This window comes from Meles meles, chromosome 8, assembly GCF_922984935.1.
Source record: "Meles meles chromosome 8, mMelMel3.1 paternal haplotype, whole genome shotgun sequence".
NCBI lineage: Eukaryota > Metazoa > Chordata > Mammalia > Carnivora > Mustelidae > Meles > Meles meles.
In genome coordinates, this window is record NC_060073.1 from 11,462,148 (window position 1) to 11,484,765 (window position 22,618).

Genomic DNA, 22,618 nt, shown 5'->3' on the forward strand with positions numbered 1-22,618 from the left:
TGTTATAATTAAGAGGTTTAATAAAGTAAGAAGATGTTTATAATATGACATTAAATGAAGAAAACAAAGAAGCAAACTGCATGCATGGCACCAACCAGTTCTATAGACAGCAGAAAGGGCAACAGTAAACTCTTCATAGTGTTTTTGGGAGAAATGAGGGATTACGTTTTCTTCATGCTTTCTCCACTTTTCAAATTTTCTTCCAAAAAAATGTGGGTTTATTATTTTTTTTAGTTATAAAAATGTTATTGATTTTTAGAATTCTCATTTGAGAAGCAATGAAACTGAAGAGACATAACACACCCTTAGTTATACAACCAGTCGTTGTCAGACCCAGGATTAACATCCAGATATGGCCATGGGATCTGCACACTTGCCAATGAGGCAGACCAAGATGGTGCTAAATCTAGATATTTATTTTTATGTTTGTTAATTCCCAGGCATATCACACTCTTGACTTGGGCTAAGTTTATTGTTGTGTTCCTTCCTTCCTTTTCCTCCCTTCTTTCCTTCCCCTCTTTATTTTTCTTTATCCTCATGTCTTTTTTTTTTTAAGACCTTATTTATCTACTCTAATGAGAGAGAGGGAGAGCAGGAGTGGTGAGCAGAGAAAGACAATCTCCAGTAGACACCGTGCTTAGCACGAAGCCTGACTCAGGGCTCCATCTCACGACCCTGGAGACCATAACACTAGCCAAAACCCAGAGTCAGATGTTCAACTAACTAACTGATAAGAGTCAGATGTTCAACAGTTAACTAACTGTTAGTTTAACTAACTCCATCCAGAAGCCCCATCCTCATTTCTTCTTAAAGCCAACCCTTTGGAGTTCATTCTGCTAGCCCATCAAGATCTTACAGAAAGTTGCAATTCTTTGCTCCAACAAGCAACCACTTTCTCTCCCATTGTCATCTACGAATTTAATGAACATGTTTCTCAAAGCTGTAACTGGTCTAATGCCCAGTTATAGCTATATTAGATAAGATGTGGAAGCCACATCCCTCAAGCATAATAACCCCAATATCCCTCAAAATTTTCTTCAGAACATCAATATGTTTTCAAAGAAGTGTTTTTTAAAGATTTATTTATTTATTTATTTGACAGACAGAGATCACAAATAGGCAGAGAGGTAGGCAGAGAGAGGAGGAAGCAGGCTGCCCACTGGACAGAGAGCCCAATGCGGGGCTCGATCCCAGGACCCTGAAATCATGACCTGGGCCAAAGGCAGAGGGTTTAACCCACTGAGCCACCCAGGCGCCCCAGAAGTTTTTTTATCACGTTCGGTTAGCCACCATATAGTACATCATTAGTTTTTGATGTAGTGTTCAATGAATCATCAGTTGCATATAACACCCAATTTTAAAGAAAGGTTCTCTGTGTGGAATGTCTTAAAAATGACAGCAAATTCCACTGCAGAACACAATCACACTGATTACAGAGAGATGTTCAACATTCCTTAGATAAGGAATTCTAATTCTCATTCCTTACACTCACCTGAATTCACAACACATTCCCCACGCCCTTGCCAAGGCACACACATTTCTCTCTAATGAACACATATATGTCGTCCTACTTGACTATTAATCTATTTTTGCCTTAGCTGCAAGGAAGCCCAAAACTAAGTTTTATATTCAACTGCTTATCATTCCTCAACTCCAGTAACTCTGTTTCTGTTTCGTTCTTGCCTTTATACTGCACAAGTGAATTTTGATCTTACTATAGCTAGGGTTTTATTGCAAGGCACTCTATTTTTAGGAGTATTCAAACCATAGTAAATATATTATATGAATAAAAAATTATTCTTGCCTTTTGTGTCTTCATCCAAGATATTGACAAGTGAATGAGAAATCTCTCCACTCTCCATTCCCAAGTTTACTCCTTCTCTGGGTTCCTCTCAATGGTATAAAAATGACAATCCTGTGATCTTGGTGGTAGTTAAATGTTCTCTTTCATTGTCTGCTTTCTTCTGCCTTTGCTGATGCATAATCCCTTGCTCCTTGAACATTGGATCAGGGAATTCTAACTCTCTTCTTACCTGGGAAATATAAACCCTCAATAATGTTGCATCTTCTTCGATGAGTCTCTTTTGTGGTACCAGTACTTCTTCCAAACACTTGGCAAACACTCAAAGAAAGATCCCTTCCTCTTCCTTGGTGAGAAGGAAGGAACCTTGGCATACTCCTCTACCTTCTTCCCTCATAGGATATAATTAACAGTACTGTTCTGCATTCACTTGTTCAACAAGTATTTACTGAGCATCTATGACCAACGAGGCATTAAGCATGTAACTCAGAAACTGAGTAGATTATACTATGTTTTCTGGGTGTCCCGATGAAGCATGTACCCCTCCTACAAGGAGGATGGAGAACACTTTCTCACTGCTCTCGGTTAACCTAGGAAATTGGTCACACTTTGAGAGAGAGGCAGACTTACTCTCTCACCCTCAGCAGGGGGCTATCTGTTTTGAAGATGTGCTTATTGTTAGAATATTTGGCATAAACTATGTCACTTCATTTGCTCCAGGAGATAGCACAAATATTCCAACTCGTTTGTAATTCCACCCGGGGAAGCCCCTCAGGGGATCAGGGAATCCCAAGGTCGGTAGGGTTCATTGGTCCATTCCCCAGGGTCTAGACCACACAACAACTCACTCAGCCTGGTCTTCCCTGTGCTCTCCTTACCTTCTGCCTGGAGAACCTGGCAAACACATCCTTCCCTGAAGCTGAGTGAAGCCCACAGTGGAATCCTCTTCTCAATGATCTTGGGAATCGTGGAGACCAACACGCTGAGAAACCACCGGGCACTGAGGGGAGCACACATCTAGACACTGTTAATCCTTCCCTATTGTGTCTTCCCAAGGGGAAAACATGGGACTTTGGATCTTGCAGAGACAGAATTCTGGGTTCTCTCTTAGCTCTCAGTTCTTCTCGTCTTATTTCTGGGGAATTCCCTGCCAGCTTTGGTTCAATAAAGCCCCAAGAGGCTAAATTCACTTTTAACTTGACCATCCCCTGTAGGTCAATGTTTGAACACAAATAGGGATTGTTTGGAGACTTGATATTCTAAATTGGTTTAATTGCTACTAGACTTAGCTATAGTCTAAGTATTGCTTAATTTTTACACTCCAAGTTTGAGAGAGCTTAAAAGATAAACAGTTTTAATTTATCCAAGTAGAGATTAATGTTGGGCACTTAGACAAATTCTAGGAATCCTTCAGAACTCAGCCAAGTGTTAAATGAAGCCATATTCTGATATACACCCTTTCCCTCCTCCAAAAAAGGAAAAATCACTCCCTGCTTCATGTTCTGTGATGGCTTTGTCATATTTTTGTCATATAGCATCTATCTTTGTTTTCTGTCATGTAGCATCTATCACTATATATTTTGTTTATTATATTACTTGTCATTCCATCCCTACCACATAATGTGTGCAATGGGAGCAGCTAATTCAACGAGATATATCATTGCCTGGTATGGTATATTGCACGACCCTGAGATCATGACGAGAGCTGAAACCAAGAGTCAGTCACTTAGCCAACTGAGCCACCCATGTGCCCTTAAATTGTTTTACAATAACAGTTTATAGTGATCCTGGTTAAGGCTTTTATAAAATGTAGGAAAAACATTTCCCAAACTTCAGGCATTAATGAATAGTCTTCATGATTTATGTTTTATCTGAGTTACTGGTATGAACTACTTAGTGTTTTTCTTGACTTAAATTCAACTTACTTTTTGTTACGTATCAATGTATATTACATGGGTTCTACTTGGTAATCTCTCATTTTTCAGTAAATACAAACAAATGTTTAAATGCTCATTTATGTGTCACCTAAAACTTTCCTTTCGAGAACCAGTATCTCTGAAGACTCTGTGAACGTGTTCAAAATGAAGGCCTGCAGGGATGTGGGTATGTGTGTGTGAGAGAGAGAGAGAACTTGGCAGGAGCCTGTCAAAGCAATCTAGAAAGACCAATGCAAAGCGATTCCTGAAACACAACTACCAGCCATTTTAAAGTCTCACGGTATGTACACTGAACTGAAACACATTTCAGAAAGGAGAAGTGGTCAGGTGTCCACTCAGAGAAGGGCCAACAGAACTGTTCTGTTGTCTAGAGCAGAAGGGGCAAGCTGCAGCACACAAGATACCGATGGGCGGTGGGGGGCCCTCAGGTGGCTGAGTTTCATTGCCTTGTGGAAAGCCCCAGAATGCAATGCAGCAGAGTAGCTGCCATACTTGAGTTGGGACTCCATTTCTTTGGAGTCCAGACTTCTTACCACTATAGCCAGAGCCACAGACGTCTCTGAGTGACACAGCAGGCAATGTGGCAGTAGTTTGTTCACGATTTCTCTCAATTCCATTCCTCTCTCTCCTTCCATTTCTTTTGCCTATTTTTCTTATTTTATAAAAATTGTATTTTATTTTTTCAGTGTTCCAAGATTCATTGTTTATGCACCACACCCAGTGCTCCATGCAATACATGCCCCCCCTTAACACCCACCACCAGGCCCTCCCAACCCCCCTCCTCTCCAAAACCCTCAGTTTGTTTCTCACAGTCCACAGTCTCTCATGCTTCGTCTCCCCCTGTGATTTCCCCCAACTCACTTCTCCTCTCCTTCACCCAATGTCCTCTTGAGTTATTCTTTATGCTCTACAAATAAGTGAAACCATATAAGTGACTCTCTCTGTTTGACTTATTTTACTCAGCATAATTTCTTCCAGTCCCATCCATGTTGATATAAAAGTTGGGTATTCAACCTTTCTGATGGAGGCATAGTACTCCATTGTATATATGGACCATATCTGCTTTATCCATTTGTCCATTGAAGGGCATCTTGGTTCTTTCCATAGTTTGGCGACTATGAGCATTGCTACTATGAACATTGGGGTACAGATGGCCCTTCTGTTCACTATGTCTGTAACCTTGGGGTAACTATCCAGTAGTGCAATTGCAGAGTCATAGGGAAGCTCTATTTTTAATTTCTTAAGGAATCCCCACACTGTTCTCCAAAGTGGCTGCACCAACCTGCATTCTCACTGACAGTGTAAAAGGGTTCCCCTTTCTCCCCATCCTCTCCAACACTTGTTGTTTCTTGTCTTGTTGATTTTGGTCATTCTAACTGGTGTAAAGCTGGTATCTCAATGCGGTTTTGATTTGACTTTCCCTGATGGCTAATGATAATGAATATTTTTTCATGTGTCTGTTAGACATCTGTATTATTTCTTCTTGAATGTTTGGTAGAATTCCCCCAGGGAATCCGTCAGGGAATAATCTTAATCTTTTGGTATCAGTTGTGCCCTGATTTGTGACCCAATAAGTGGTCTATTCTGGAGAAAGTTTCATGTGCGCTCAAGAAGGATCAGTATTCTGTTGTTTTATGGTGGAATGTTCTGTATATATCTATGAGGTCCATCTGGCCCAATGTGTCATTCAAAGCTCTTCTTTCTTTATTGATTTTCTGCTTAGATTATCTGTTTATTACTGAGAGTGTTGTGCTAAGATCCCCTACAATTAATGTATTCTTATCAATATGACTCTTCATTTTGATTAACAGTTGCCTTATGTAGTTGGCTGCTCCTATATTGGGAGCATAAATATTTACAATTGTTAGGGAAATTAAAACTGGCTTATATATAGGGGTAGTATTGAATAGGGAAAAAAGATTACCTTGAAGCTTATATCTATATGTATACCACAACCTCCCACAGGTGGTGTGCACCCCCCGCCACCATCCCAGTAGTCGCCCGAGGTCCTCGCTTGTCTCTGCACCCCCGTGCCACTAAAATAGCGAGCAATATTGGACTGGGTGAGCCCAAACCCTGGTGACTGCCATTGCCAGGACTGCTGTCTGGGATCCATGACCACACCCGGTGCACTCACCCCCATTGGAGGCGCAGGTCAGAAGCGTGTGGGCTGAGGGACCCAGAACCGAGACCACACCAGGCTCTCTCAGGCACGGCCAGGAGTACACCCGGCACAGCGGTGGTGCAAGTAGTGGAAAGCCATGGACTCAGGGACCATGGGCTGGAGCCACCACTGGGGTCTCTCTGGCATGGTTGGTCACTGGTGGTGACCGTCCTGGGACCATGGGCTTAGGCCTGTACCCATGACCGCCCGATTCCACCAGTTGCCCCTTAAGGTCTTTTACTCTTTTTGAGTGCTTTTAACCAGACTCCAAGTTAATGCTGGTCCCCAATCACAGGGCACTTTTGTATTGGGGTATTACTTTCCAATGGGTTGCTTCTGGTGGCTCCCTCCCCCTTCTGTTTATCCTCCGCTATCAGTCCAAGTGTTCCCACTCCACTTTACCTGCCCACTGATGTCTTCTGCCCCTGTAGAGATCCAGAAGTGTATAATCTTATATCTCAGGCTGATTTCATGGGTGTTCAGAGTGTCCTAATAGATATTTAGCTCACTTTAGGGGACCGGTTGAAACAGGCTCTCCTACTTCTCCACTATCTTGCCTCTTCTCCTCTCTTACTTTTTCCTGCAATCCTAACAATGGTTTTCTCTTTGTCAAATTTAATGTGCCTGTGCCTTATAGGTGTTAAATAAATATCATTTTTAAGAAGCTACAGGGAGAAAAATCCACTGACTTCTTAGCAAATGGCACCAGCCTTGAGTCATCTTGAGTCATCCTCTTTCTAGAATCAGACTCCAGGGACTTTGGGAAAGAGAGTGAGTGCATCCGGGGGGGGGGGGGGGGGGCATCCAGTGATGTCTATGATCAGTGTACCTCTTTCCCCCATGGTCTCTCCACATTCTCCAGTGATTCACTGAGTGCGTCCAACTGATCCCAACTTTAGTCAGTTCTCCCACAGGCAACCACAAACCACAGTAGGCATAGCTGGCAAATTGTCTCTATGGGATGAGGAGAGTCAGTAAATCTTGCTGTTGATAGAGAAGCCCTTGACCTTCATCCTGACCTATATCTCACTTCTCTGGGAAGGGCAACCAGAGAGACACTATAGCAAACACTGCATAGCCCCAAAGATCGTTTTCCTTGCTAAGAGCAAAGACCAGGACTGGTGAGCTCTGAATTTCACTACAAACAAATCATAAAATCATTTGGCTTTTACTATTCTTTCCTAAAGTTTTTAGTTTCTAGGTCAAACTTACCTGAGTAACTATCAAATCTTAAAATATACATACAAGGATTTGTGTTCAGTAACATCCATACATGAACAGGTTGCATTTTTCCAATTTGCTTATGTGTTTTACTTTATAGCCTGGTGTCTGTTACAACAGATTCATTTCTTTCAGAGCTGAGGCACCATCTAGCTGGTACCACTACCCTAAATATCTGCTGTTGGTCATTTACACAACATTTCCCTAAGAGTGTTCACAGAAGACTATCTTGATCAGGTTAATTAGGTGTGGAAGGAAGGAGAGAAAGAGAGAGAGAGAGAAGGAGAAAGAAAGAAAGAAAGAGAAAGGAAAAAAGTAAGGAGGGTGGGAAGGAAGGGGAGAAGAGAGGAGGGGAGAGGGGAAGGGAGGAAAGGGGAAGGAAGAGGAGGGGAGGGGAGGGGAAAGGATGGGAAAGGAAGGAAAGGGAAGGAATAGAGGAAGAAGGATGAAGGTTGATGTCCTAAATCACTCTCTTCCATCAGTTTGGTGAACAACAAGAAGAGGACTGGGGATCCACAGGGGCCCACCTAAACTTGAGTTACAGCCTGCCTGATATTTTTAGTTAAAAAAGGGAATGTTTTCTTAAATAACTACCTTCTATAAACTAGTTAGGCAGTAGGACCATAGCTTAGTTAGTTCTGGCTGTTAGAACAAAGTGGGTGGCTTCTAAACAACAGAAATGTATTTCTCACAATCCTGGAGGCAGGAAGTCTGACATCAGCGTGCCACATGGTTGGGTGAGTGCCCTCTTCCACACTCTGGTTGTATCCTCACATGGTGGAGAGGGCTAGGGAGCTTTTGTGGGATTTCCGTTATAAGAGCGCTAATACTGTTCATGAGGGCTCCACTCTCGTGAACTAATTACCTCCAAAAAGTACCAAATGCCATCACATCAGGGATTAGATTCAGTATATACATTTTTGAAGCGACACAAACATTCAGCGCCTACTAGGCCACTTCCCTTGCACATGCCACTAGGAGTCTTTCCAGTAGGCTCAGACCAATGAGTAAATAAAATCAAATTAGAATATGATCACAGTATTTTGTGCTGTTCAAATCTAATTCCATTGGAACACCATTATGAAATTAGAGCATGCTGATGGATGTGTAATGAAAGAAAAGAAAACCAAATCATGTCCAAATCTTCTGTACTAAGCAAAAAACTTCTTGGCTCATTATTAATGCAGAATATATGCATTCCAACTCTTGGATAATAATAATAACCCGGAAATTCCTCTTCTCCAATTCCTAACCAGATCCTGGTCGAGTAAAATAGTGTTTGTGGAAAGACGTGCTGGCCAATCAGGCTCTAATAGTTTAGGTTTATTCCCCAAAATCAAGTTAGAAAATTTGAAAGATGCATTCTTTTTGACCATAATCATCCCTTCCAGAACTACTTTAAGTGACTTGAACACATCAGACTATCAGCTTACATGGAGAATTAACCCTAGAAAATGCATTTCATATTTACTGTATGTTACAGTGGCTAAGGTCACAGACTCTGGAGTTAAGACTGTGACAGCACTTACTAGCTGTGTGATCTTGGGACAATTACTTAACCTCTCTGAGCCTCAGTTCTTTATGTGTAAAATACAGATAATAATGGTACATATCTTACAAGATATTGTAGGAATCAAGTGTGCCTAAACAATGTCTGGCACATTATTCAGTGCTCAATAAATGATAGTTAGGGTTATTATTACAATTGCAGGAAGGTTATTAAATATGGAATATTCTCCTTTGGATAATTTTGGGAGAACATTCTTTTACCTCTGAGATTTAACAAAAAAAAAGTGTTAGGTTTCTCCATATTTCTACTATAAATTATCATATGAATTCTGAATTTTCCAACTGAATTATATTTTATTCTTTTCCTTGGCTACTAGAAATCTTAGATACCTGTAAGTCACCACTGTAGAAACTGCAGAGAACACATGATTTGCATTTCTGCATAGAATTTTACTACTATATTCTCCATAATCCTACCTAAATTTTTCCTTTACCCCAATCTTCTTGCCTATGTGTTTTTAACATTTGTATCCAAGGTATTTTTAAGCTGCTTCACATCTTTTGTGGAAGCATATTGGAAACAGAATAAAAGTAGAGAAGTAATATATTAATTCTAAAAACACCATTGTTATCAATAAAATATCTGTTGAATCTCCATACAAGCACAACTAAAAATATTTAGATGCCCCAGGAATTCTTACCATCAGGATTCCATATCCCCTTCTTTCTCACATGTAAAACAATCAGATACGCAAGAGGCTGGTTTTTATCACCAAGTGCACTTGTAACATATCGAGAGAATGGGATTCTTTTCTTTTGCTCTTATCAAGGAAGATGTCTTGGAAATACCTTTCTCTACTCTCAATCCTCCATCTGGTTCCTGCCACCAATGCCCAGCTCATTGCCCACTATGGCTTGGGGTTTGCCTGTGAGAGTCACAGGACCCACCTGCTGTGATGAGGAGCCACTGACTCAACTGCTTTGGGAAGGGCTGATGGGACCAGCAGGAAGGCAGGACTTGAACAACTTAGTAAAAGCCGTTCAAGGGCAAGGGACAGAGGACATACATACATACATACATACATACATAACGATCGTGGCTTCTTCTGTACTTTCCTATTATATTTTCCCACATCCGTATTCTCACTTGTCTGTCCATTCAACCCCCTTGAGGTAGGAAGCCTGTAGATATCACCATCCTCTCTTTTACGTAAAGGAAAGGTTAGGACTCAAGTTTGTGGTTGGACCTTAAGGCTAAGTATGCAGCACTTACCAGAAAATACGAAGAAAGACTAAGCCATTTCATCTATTCCGAGAGGCCTTATAGGCTTATTATAAAGGCAATTCCAAAACATATGAAACTTAGTTATAGGGGTGCCTGGGTGGCTCAGTCGTTAGGTGTCTGCCTTCAGCTCAGGTCATGATCCCAGTGTCCCTCTCCCTCTCCCACTCCCCCTAATCTCTCCCCTTTCTCGTTCTCTCTCTCTCTGTCAAATAAATAAATAAAATCTTTAACAAAGAAAAGAAAAGAAACTTAGTTACATAAAAAGAAGTGTGATTTAGTGAAAAGAGAAAGATCACTGTTGAAGGGGTGGCCAGACAAATAATAAAGTTTATGGGACTTTAAAGTGGGACTAGACAGTGGGATCAGACAGTGTGACTAGAGCAGCTAAAGAGAAAGGTCAAAAGACGTTTGGATACGTGAACGCATTGGCTCTGCATACTGTCCGGGATGCAGGCTCTTAAAACAGGTAACAGGACAGCATCCATTATATGAACTGCTCTCATGTCTGTGTGTCCATTCACTCATCCTTTTCCTCACTGACACTCCTGTCCAGTCCTTATTCTAAGCTGTACGGTGAGAGAGGAGGCTGGCTAAGCAGGCAGGGCCAATCCAGGGCTTCCTCACTGGAATCCATGAAAAAGCAGAGGAATTTGCAATGATAAGCATTTCACAGACTAAGATAGTCATGGAGAGACACTTATCTCTCTACTCCTTCCTTTTTGCTTTGGAGCTTCTTGTCCTTCAGATCATGCCACTACTCCTGGTTTGGGCAATATTTTTTCTAGCAAGGAATATTTCTGGTTTCCTGAACCAGCACATTCTTGCCGAAAGTCTCCTTACTGCATCAGTCACCTCTTGATTCCTTATGCTGTAGATCAAGGGGTTTAGCAACGGTGAAAAAAAGGTGTAGACAACAGACACTGCCCGGCCCTCTTCTGGGGAGTAGCTGGAGCTGGGGCGAAGGTAGATAAGAGTGCAGCTCCCATACTGCAGGAGAACCACGATGAGGTGGGAGGAACAGGTGGAGAAAGCCCGGTGCTTTCCCTTAGCTGAATTCATCCTCAGGAGGGTGGCCACGATGCAGCCGTAGGAGAGGCAGATAAGGAGGAAGGGGACAGCCACGGCGGCCACACCGATGGCATAGACAGCAGCCTCATACACACGGGTGTCTGCACAGGCCAGGCGCATGACTGCAGGCATGTCACAGAAGAAGTGGTAGATCTCATTCCGGCCACAGAATGGAAGGCGGCAGTTCAGAATGGTCAAAGGCAGTGACAACAGGAATCCCAGCCCCAAAGAACCTAAAGTCATCTGCCCACAGAGCCGCCAACTCACGATGAGGTTGTAATGCAGTGGGTGACAGATGGCCACATACCTGTCGTAGGCCATGACAGCAAGCAAGACACAGTCAGACCCTCCAAGAAGGACGAAGAAGAACATCTGGGTCCCACAGGCAGGGAGAGAGATAAGCATCTGCCCCATGGACAGGACGCTAGCAAGTGTCAGTGGAGCAATGTTGGTAGAGTAGCCAATTTCCAGCATGGCCAGAACAAAAAGGAAGAAGTACATCGGGGTATGCAGGGAGTGATCTCTCCAGATGGTGAGCCCAATGGTGATGTTTCCAACAAGACTTCCTAAGAACAACAGCAAGAGGGCCACAAATATGAGGCGAGCCACTGCTGGGTCTGTTGAGAAAGGGTGGAAGTGGAAGTAGACCACTCCTGTCCGGTTTTCCTCTTCCATTTACCTGGTACGAGGAAAGAATTCATGGGAAAAGTGACTGTCCTTGTCCTTGAGCCTGGAACCTGCCCAGTCGTGTTAAAAACACTGTCTGCAATCGCTGAGTACTTATCCTCAGGGCTTCCTTCGGAAGCTAGTTCGTGTTATCTCGCCTGGCTTGGGCTTACTCTACTAGCTGTGTGACCTTGGAGAAGTTACAGACTTCACCACTCTCCTTCTAAATGTGAGGAGAGCAGAACACCCACCTCTGAGGTGTGACAATTAATTGAGATCTGTGTCTGAAAGTACCAAGCCTAGTGCACCCAGTAGGTTCACAATGGGGTTTCTGGTTTTCCTATTTCCATTCTTTCCTTGATCTATATATGAACACTCCCGATCATTCACATGTCTGTTTAGCACTCTGATTATCCAGTGACCACAACAGCAACTTAAAAATATGTATTTGGGGCACCTGGGTGGCTCAGTCAGTTAAGCGGCTGCCTTCAGCTCAGGTTTGATCATGGGGTCCTGGGATGGAGCCCTGTGTCGGGCTCCCTGCTCAGCGGGGGGCCTGCTTCTCCCTCTCCCTCTGTTGCACCCCCTGCATGTGCTCTCTCTCAACTAAATAAATAAAGATTTAAAAGTTTCATATTTGTACAAAGAGCATATGATTCTCAGGTCAAGCCTAGAAGGCAGGCAATACAGGTGTTATCTTTGGCCAATAGAAATGTGGATCAGGGGTGCCTGGGTGGCTCAGTGGGTTAAAGCCTCTGCCTTTGGCTCAGGTCATTATCTCAGGGTCCTGGGATGGAGCCCCACATTGGACTCTCTGCTCAGCGGGGAGCCTGCTTCCTCCTCTCTCTCTGCCTGCTTTTCTGACTACTTGTGATCTCTGTCTGTCAAATAAATAAATAAAATATTAAAAAAAAAAAAAAGAAGGAAAGAAATGTGGACCTGGAGCCCAGATGAGTTAAATAACTCACACAGCTACCCTCCCCAGTTAGGACTTTGTATTTTTTCCTTCAACATTCAACATCCAATTTGTTTTGTTTTGTTTACCAAATGTGAACCCTACTCTTATTCTGTCTTCTTGCATAGGTCCACCTGAGTTTTTATGGTCTACCCTGGATAAGGTTTAATGCCCTCCTATGGGGATCACCCTCCGGCCAACCCAAATTTTCATCCTTTTCGTCCATCCCTTTTTTTTTTAAGATTCTAGATATTTCGTTGAGAGAGAGAGAGAGAGAGAGCACAAGTAGGGAGGAGGGACAGAAGGAGAAGGAGAAGCAGACTCCCTGCTAAGCAGGGAGCTCCACTTGGGGCTCGGTCCCAGGACCCTGAGATCATGACCTGAGCCAAAGGCAGACGCTTAACTGACTGAGCCACCCAGGCACCCCTAAACCCATCCCTCTTAAACACTTTTGAAATCATATGACTCCACATTGACTCTAAGCTTAAAAAGCAAAAGAACCTCAATTTTGTCAATTATACCTCAATAAAGCTGAAGGAAAAAAAAAGCAAAGAAACCTCTTATTCTTACAGTATCATGTACAATTATGACAGGCTGAGTCACAAAATATTTTTATAAGTATAATTAGCGTGACTCATGGGGTGGGATGGAAGTTCAGGAAATCACTCCATGAACATGCCCCATGGCCCCATCTCACCACTCATATCTTTACTCCAAGTCACTAGGTCCTTAACATGACCTTTAAATTGCAGTGAGTTTGAATTTGCTGCAAGGTAGGCTTGCATATGCATGCAAGTATTTTCCGGTGTTTGTGGAATTTTTGATTACGTTCCAATGGCCAAAGCTACGGAGCTCTCCTCGTATTGATCTTCTTGGCCAGGCCAGGCCAAAAATACTGTTCTGCTGAATTACAGGGGTCGGACAAAAATGGCAAAATAATTATTTTTGTTTTTTAACATGTGAGTCAGGTTTTAATATTATGTTTTCTTTGGGTTTGGATCTTAAGGATAATCCTCAGTGCTGTCCACGATGTGGAGAAATGAGCCCTGCCAAGCTCACTGATGGAGGGGTGAAAGATTCGACACTTTGGGACAATGTCCTAACATGAAAATATTGGCGATATAATACTACACAGAAAATGAAATTTAAAAAGTTACAATCTCTGCACCACAGAAGAAATCCAGTCTTTGATATTTTTCCTGTTTTATATTCTCCAAAATCCTATAATAAACATCATAACTCATCATCTTCATTACAAGCTTAAACATGATAAAAAGAGAGACAAGCAGTATTGCCTTCAAACTGCAGAGGACAATGTTTTGCAAATTTCTAGAGCAAAGTGAAGAATTTGTACAGAATCTTTCTTCAGGGAGAGTATTTGCCTCATCACGATGGACCACCACAGTTTCGGGAAGAAAGTGTAATCGCACAAATGCACTCAGGCCTTCTTCCAAGTCACTTGGGGTCAATCATCCCCAGAATGAAAGTGAAGGAAGTCCATTGCTCTAGCCAGCCTGCTTTCCTTAAATGCCCACATAGAACAGGGCCAGCGCATCAGCAATTCCCGGGAAAGAGCCACACCGAAGGAAGGTACCCTGGAGCACCACGCACAGCCTCGGGAGGGCTGATGTGCGAACTTGAAACTGGCTCCTCTCACTCAGTGCATAGACCACCCACCCCCTCACTCTCCACTGTTCACTCCTGAGTCATCGGTATACGTGCCTGTCCCCTTGGCTACACAACACACGTGCAGCTTCTATATTTCGTCCTTACGCGCACACTCACACACGATTTGCCAATGACAGACACAACTCAACTTTTTAAAAAGTAGGTAAGCCAGACCGACAAAAGCCAGACATCCTGAATCACAGCCGGCAAAACTGAAAAAAGGAATAAGATGAAAATAGTAGCCAGTCTGCATGGGGTGCCTGCTGATGTCTCCTGCGTTAGAAATGAGAATGACTGGGGCACCTGGGTGGCTCAGTCAGTTAAGCGTCTGCCTTCAGTTCAGGTCATGATCCTGGGGTCCTAGGATCAAGCCCTGTTTAGGGCTCCCTGCTGAGTAATGAGTTTGTTTCTCCTTCTCCCACTGCTCCTGCCTCCTCCTGGGCTCAGTCTCTCTGTCTCTCTCAATTAAATAAAATCTTTAGAAAAATAAAATAAAAAACAAATACTAACTTTTATTGGATGTCGGGAGCTATTCTAAGCACTTTCTGCCAATTAACTCATTTACTTCTCATAATAAACTTATGAGGTAGGTGCTATTATTTCTCTCTCTATCCCTCTCTCTTTTTTTTTTAAGGCAGGTGCTATTATTGACCTTGTTTTACAGATGAGGAAATCAAAGTACAGATTTCAACCCCAGCCAAAAGGCTGAAGACTGCATACGCTTAATCCCTGTCCCATGTGATTTGTCAGGAGTGTGTCCCCACATTTGTCACCTTCGTGGTGAAGCATTAAACCTGTGGACTGTGGCAGAATAAGGATTTGCTGTATTCCATCTCTAGGAGACCGTGCATCACCTGTTAGTTAGGAATCTTAAAAAAAAAAAATTCAGGTACTTACTATTCCCACTGCTGGGAGTTAATTCCGAAGAAGCAAGCCAAAGGAACAAGGTAGTATTCACACAAAGCTATTTCTAGCAGTATTGTTCCTGTATCTAGAAGAAAGAAGCAAATCACACAACTCACAAGGAACTAAAATGTCCAACAGTTAAAGAGTAATTAAATGTTATGGCGTATGAATTCAGTGGTTTAGAAGACTTTCGTGAAGAAAAAAGTAGAGAAGGCAGTATTGGGAAAAAACAGGAAGTGTAAATAGAGGGCTGTCAGTTTGAGTATGAACAAACAAGGCCAAGTACCCTTCCACCACAATCATAGGGCTGTGAAATTTTATAACTGGACCAAAGTCCTAAGAGACCATAGATAGTTATAAATATGTGTTGACAGAAATGAGTATGTTTGCATGTGTTTTTGCAAAATTTTTAAAAAGATTTATTTATTTACTTATTTGACAGACATCACAAGTAGGCAGAGAGACAGGCAGAGAGGGAGAGAGAGGAGGAAGCAGGCTCCCTTCCTCCTGCCTGAGCAGACAGCCCGATGCGGGACTCCATCCCAGGACCCTGGGATCATGACCTGAGCCAACGGCAGAGGCTTTAACCCACTGAGCCACCCAGGCACCCCGCAAATTTTTTATACATTTGTCTAATCACCTAAATTTTTAAGTATTTTTTAAAAGATTCTATTTATTTACTTGAGAGAGAGAGAACATAAGCAGGGGGGGCAGGAAGAGAGGGAGAAGCAGACACCCACACACACAATAAGCTTCGAGCCGGACGAGGGAGCTTGGTCCAGGACCCTGAAGTCATGACCTGAACCGAAGGCAGATGCTCAATCATCTGAGCCACCCAGGGGCCCCTAAAGTATTTTTTAAATAAAAATGAGGGAACCCATCACCAGAGAGACTTTTTCTAAACAAATGCCAAAACCTACCTCAGGCTGGTTGAGGATCACTGGGAGGGTAAGTTAGCAGAAGGCTCTTTAAATATTATTTCCTTCAGAGCTTGGCAACATTCCCTATCATTTGGGGGCCATGGAGGCTGAGCTGCCAGTCTCCCGAAACTTCTCCCGAGGGATGCCAGAGCCTGAGGTTAACCATGTCCTGTCCCTCCTTTACAAGACCCCTCACTGAGCCCATGTATCTGACATTATTTATTGAGCACCTACTGAGTCCTCCGACACTGATATGGAAAGTGGAGGTGGAGCCATGAACAGGAGAGAAAAAGCCCTCCACCTGGTGAAGCTTAGATCCTCACAAGAAAGAACAGACAGGAAATAAGAAAATATGGGTGTGTGTGTGTGTGTGTGTGTGTGTGTGTGTGTATGTATACACAGGTATATATATAATATATAATTGTAGGTAATGATAAGTGCATATGGAAGATATAGCAGAGTCATGGGGTGGGGTGGGCAATTTCAGCTGAAGGACTGGAGGAAGACCCCTCTGGGGAAATGACTTGAATGGAGGCCTGAAAGTATAAACAAAAGAACAGGTGCAAGGTGACTACATTCTAGAAATCTGCTATATAACTTGCCTATACCTAACAATCCTATATTGTACACTAAATAGATAAAGGGGATTTGAGGTACAAACTTCCAGTTATAAAATCATTAAGTCACAAGGATTAAAGTACAGCCTAAGGATTGTCATCAGTAACACTGTAACAATATTGTATGGTGACAAATGGTAATTACACTTGTGGTGAGCATTTTGCAATGTGTATAATTGTTAAATGACTATGTGGCACACCTGAAACTAATATAATATAATATAATATAATATCAACTTCAATTGAAAGTTTTTTAAATCAAAACAGATGAACAAAAGGGAAGGGATGGAAAAATAAAATAAGATACAAACAGAGAGGGGGGAAACCATAATTAACAAATGAAAAACTGAGGGTTGCAGGAGGGGGTGGGTGGGAGGATGGGGTAACTGGGTGTTGGGCCTTAAGGAGGGCTCTTGATGTAATGAACACTGGCTGTTATATGCAACTGATGAACCACTAAATTCTATCCCTGAAACTAATAATACATTGTATGTTAATTAACGTGAATTAAAATTTAAAAATTTATTAATAATAAAATAAAACAACAAAAATATTTTTAAGGGTGGATTTCATATTAAATATTCTTATCACAGTAAAAAGTAAAATAAAATAATTTTTACAAGGTTCCTGAATGTGTAAAAATTTATTAATAATAAAATAAAATGACAAAAATATTTTAAAGGGTAGATTTCATATTAAGTATTCTTATCACAGTAAAAAGTAAAATAAAATAATTTTTACAAGGTTCCTGAATGTGTAAAAATAAACAGAAGGGGAAAAGTATTCAGGGAGAAGTATTAGCATGTGCAAGGGTCCTGAGGCAGTGAATATTTGACTGGTGTAGTGAAGCACGGAAATAACGATGTGGGTGGATGGATGCTAAGGGGTCAGCAATGGGGAAAAAGGAAGAAGGAAGCCAGAGGAAGGTAGCTGAAATCATGCAGAAATATGAGGGCCACAGTAAGAAGTCTGGATTCCATTGTAAGTGTTATGGAAAACCACTAGAGGTTTTAAGGAGAGGGATATGCTGGCCCTTGTGTTGCAACTAGGTCACTCAACTATGATGCAGAGAACATCCTAGAAAGGAAGAGAAGTCAGGAAGATGGTCACTAAGCTCAGATGACATGAGATGACTGGTGGTCCCAGAATCAAATTCACCCATTTCCTTCTGCCCTTCCTTCTCCCCCTCAAATATCAATTATATAGAGATCTTGCTAGATGTGAGGGAAAGATGCATAGCTCTCCTCTCCAATAGGTTACTTTATCTAACTGGCTTTGTTTAAAAAAAAATAAGTAGTTTGGATATTTCCTATTGCCCTCTGCATTTCCACAGGTTGTCAAAGGAAATTTGACCTCTAAAAGGTATGAATAGAGATGACAGTTATTGAATACTTACTATAGGCACATTTTCTGCTAAGCATGTCATGTGCCTTATTACCCATGATTACCTCTATTTTACAGATGATGAAACTGGGGGTTTCAGAGTAAATAATGGGACCAAAATTAGGTATCTTAAAACAGAGAAACCTAGAAATAGAATCTAATTTGAGGGACTTCAAAGCCACCCTCTAGACTACATGCTTGCAAAGAATACACTGGTATTCTAAGTGCAATATGGGAATCAGCAGAATCAGTATCAGGTGGAAGCTTGGTACTAGTGCAGAATCTCAGGTCCCACCCCAGACCCCTTAACAGACAGTTTTAAATTAAAATTTCTTACATTTTCTTAGTGTAAAATCCTATCATCTGAGACCAATTATTTCATTTTCTTGTCTGACTGCATTATTTAGAACCTCCAAAAAGTGTTGATTAATCACGGTGATGGCAAGCGTCCTGTCTAGCACCTGATATTTTGTGAATGTGGTTTAATTATTCCACCATTTTAATGATGCCTGCTGTGAGATTTTAATAGAGTCGTTTTTACATGAAGTTATCAGGCTCTACAGAAGGAGTCAGCAAGTTTTCTCTGTGAAGTCCCAGAAAGTATGTGTTTTAGGCTCTGTGGTTCGTACAGCCTCTGTCACAGCTGCTCATCTTTGCTGCAGTCGTAGACAACAGGGGAATGAATAAGCACAGCTGCATTCCAATAAAACATTTTTTTACAAAAAACAAACAGCCCAGAGATGGGACACGTAGCCCGCGGTTTGCTGATTCCTGCTTTAGGGACAGCATAGGTTTGAATTTTGGTGCCATCGCTTGCTAGTTACATCCCCTTGGGTGAGCTACTTGACATGTTGGTCCTCAGGTTCCTTCTCTGAAAGATGAGAGTAATAGTAGCATCTCCTTTGTAATGTAATTATGCAGAGTAAGTGATACATGTGACGTACTTAGAAGAGATGCCTAGGTCAGAAGCAGCATTCAATAATGTAGACACAAGAGCAGAAATCTTTTCTGATTTATTCCCCTTTGTACTCCCAGGTCCTGGCACACAGTAAGTACTCAATAAATATTCACAGAGCAGCTGAAAGCTAACTATAGTATATTTAAACAGTTCACTTCTATTCTTATTTTATTCAGAGTTTTTCATAAAGCATCTCTGCTGAAGTCCATCAGATAACTTTTCTGCAGTTCTGAGCATAAATGGATTATTTGCCACTTCTTTTCGACCTAACATGGGAAGTCCTAGCCAAAGTAATTAGGCAAGAAAAAGAAGGAAATTCTGCTGTTTGTGAGAACATGGATGAACCAGAAGATTTTGCTAAGTCCAATAAGCCAGACAAAGACAAATACTGAGTCATATCACTTATATGTGGACTCCTAAAAGTTGAACTCCTAGAAACACAAAGTAGAGGGTGGTTTTCAAGGGTTGGGGTGTGGGGAAATTGGGGAGATGTTGGCCAAAGATTACAAGCTTCCAGTTATAAGATGAATAGATTCTGGATGCCACCTGTAACAACATGTTGACTACAGTTAATAATGATGTATTGTACACTTGAAATTTCCTATGTGAAGAGAGATATTAAGTATTCTCACCACACACAAAAAAGTAACCGTATGAGGTAATGGATATATTATTTAGCTTGATTGTGGTAATCATTTCACAATGTATACATATATAAAAAATCACATTACATACCTCAAATTATACAATTCTTATTTGCCAATTTCAGCTGGAACACAAAATATTTGGGATGAATATTTGGAAGTAATGATGAATGAAATCAGTAGCTCTCAACATTCTCTGCACCACACGAAATTTATGGTGTTTTCTCTATGAACCCCACAGTCAAAATTTTAAAGAGGAGTGGTACTATCATTCCCACTTTGCAGGTAAGGTAAGCAAGGCTTAGAAAGTTGAATTAACATACCCAAAGGCACACTCAGCCAGTGGCTGAACCAAGGCTTAAATCCAAGTCTGTCTGAATTCAGCCTTACTCTTTTAGTCTTCTTTTTCTTTGTCAAAGATTTTATTTATTTATTTATTTATTTATTTATTTATTTATTTGTCACAGAGAGAGTGTGTTAGCATACAAACAGAGGGAGTAGCAGGCAGAGGGAGAGGGAGAAGTAGGCTCCCAGCTAAGCAGGGAATCCAATGTGGGACTTGATCCCAGGATTCTGGGATCATGAGCTGAGCCAAAGGCAAACACTTAACTGACAGCCACCCAGGCATCACTCTTTTAGCCATATATATATATATATATATATATATATATATATACACACACACATACCTACACAGTTTCCAAACCCCATGTTTTGAAAATTATTACCTACAACTTTTTTTAAAATAGGCTCCATGCCTAGCATAGAGCCCAATGCGGGGATCAAACTCACAATTGTGAGATCAAGGCATAAGCCAAGATCAAGAGTTGAACACTTAACAGACTGAGCCACCAGGTGCCCCCCAACTCTATCAAATAAACAAAAACACAAGTAATAATAATATAAAATAATATAATAATATAAAATAATATAATATCATCCCAGGAAAATATATATGTTAGAGCTTTTGAAATATTAAAATTACCTTGGAAAATCCATTAATAATCTCAAAGGGCCTTTGAGATATGGGGATCAGAGATGGTAACACTTAGACAACCTCTAAAATCCCTTTTCAAAGTTTTATTGTGTTAAAAAAAATAAAAATAAAATAAAATCCCTTTTCATTCCGTAATTTTGTGAATGATCTTTCTAAAAAGAAAAAGCTCTACATGGTCCTTCATTTCTCCAGGAAACATTAAAAGAAACCATGTCTTTGGATGATATTGAATGAAGCATCAGTCTTCATTAATCTCAACAAATATTACTGAGAGACTGACTACTGTCAGGATTTAGATGGTTCATTACAGAACACCCAAGTAGATGGTGAGTGAAGAGTGTGATGTTGGATGTATCGAACAGAAGACACTTATTAGTGATCTAACAGAAATGTCAAATAGTGAATATACAAGTCTGAAGTTCAAGGACAAGGTTAGCTGGAAATAATGCATTTGAGAATTATCAGTCCATTGCTTGTATTTAAAGCCAAACAACTAAAGTGAATCATCAGGGGGGAAAACATGTAAAAAGAAAAGAGGACCTAGGACTGAGACCCAGCTTGAGTGGAAGTTAGGGGAAAAGAAGAAACCAGCAAAGTAGACCAAGAAGAAATACCAGAAATATAAAGTAAAATTAGGAGGAATTAATTTTCCAGAAGTAAAGAGAGCAGGAGATATTACAGAATATGTCCTCCCCGCTAAAAAAAGAAAAAAAGGAGGAGGAGGAGAAGGGGGAGGGAGAGAAGAAGGAGAAGGGGAAAAAGAATGCTGCATGTAGGAATTAACTTTTTAAAAAACATGATTTCAAGGTGAGTCAAGTGAAAATAATAATTTTTTCTTTCCCTCAACTCACCACATTGCTGAATTTATCAACAAGTTACTGAAAGACAGTCCCCAGGGAAGATGTACCAATGGGGTAATCCTGATGCAATTTTAATTCTTAAGAAACACTGTATTTAATCTTGTTGCTTTATGCTTCCCAGGTGGATCTCTGTCATCTCAGGGGACCAAGAATGTCCCTTTAGCCAGATTAGTTACGAATGTCCTTATTTGATGATAATTTTGAGTCTGAATGTCAGGGGAACTTCAAAGATAGGTTTTAGGCTATGAAGATGTAGTGGTAAAGCCTAGATGTTACCTTATACAAAGAAGAAAAAGGCAGGATGGAACATGCCTTCAAGTTAAGAGTTGATTAGATAGGAATCGGTTGAGTTTGAGACGTGTTTTCACATAGTGCCCTGGATCAGTGAGATACGTGAAATCTAGAAGTGGTGAGAATCCCTGCCCAGGGATCTTCTGAGGACAGAAGGACCTAGGGGCAGACTCCAGAGTCCCCAGTGTTTAGCAAAGGATCCAAGTATATCTGCAAATGCTTGCAGTCCACACAAGCCCGTATAAGGTAAGAATTTCCACCCAGACTCCAGATTTGAGATTAGGAAAATCCCTAGCTTGTAATTAGGTCAAGCTTTGTGGTAGGCACTGGCCAGGGAAGAGAAACTACGGATGGAACTTTTCACAGACAGAGTCAAAGTTCAGTTCCTACTCAGAACCAATGTTTTATACCGGATGGTTTAAGGGGAACTCAAGAACTCACGCTGCAAAATTCATGCTCTTCAGATTGATGAATGGCAAGAAGGAGGTTCGGTCCAAAATGGTCAAGGAATCATACTCTACATCAGATTAAGAGTTCATTGCTAAGGAGCACTGAAACATACAGATGCCAGTAGTTTAAAGGCTTTCTCTAGTTTAAAAAGATCAATCATTCCAAACTTCAAACTTATATAAGTTAAAAAATTAGGAAACATCTATTACAAAAGGAATGACTACAAGCTTCCTTCACATCAAGATTCTCCTTTGTATGTTCAAAAATAATTCTAATTACATGCAATTTTTCAAAATTATTGCAAAAAAGAGAGAGATA

The 22,618-nt window shown here is 41.1% G+C and overlaps 1 protein-coding gene across 1 annotated transcript; it reads right to left on the reverse strand.

Annotated features, from left to right (window-relative positions):
* Positions 1-10,658: 10,658 nt before the first annotated feature.
* LOC123948558 (olfactory receptor 10V1-like) lies at positions 10,659-11,660 on the reverse strand. Its single transcript, XM_046015771.1, has one exon. The coding sequence runs from the start codon at positions 11,658-11,660 to the stop codon at positions 10,659-10,661; it is 1,002 nt and encodes a 333-aa protein (XP_045871727.1).
* Between the last annotated feature and the right edge of the window lie 10,958 nt (positions 11,661-22,618).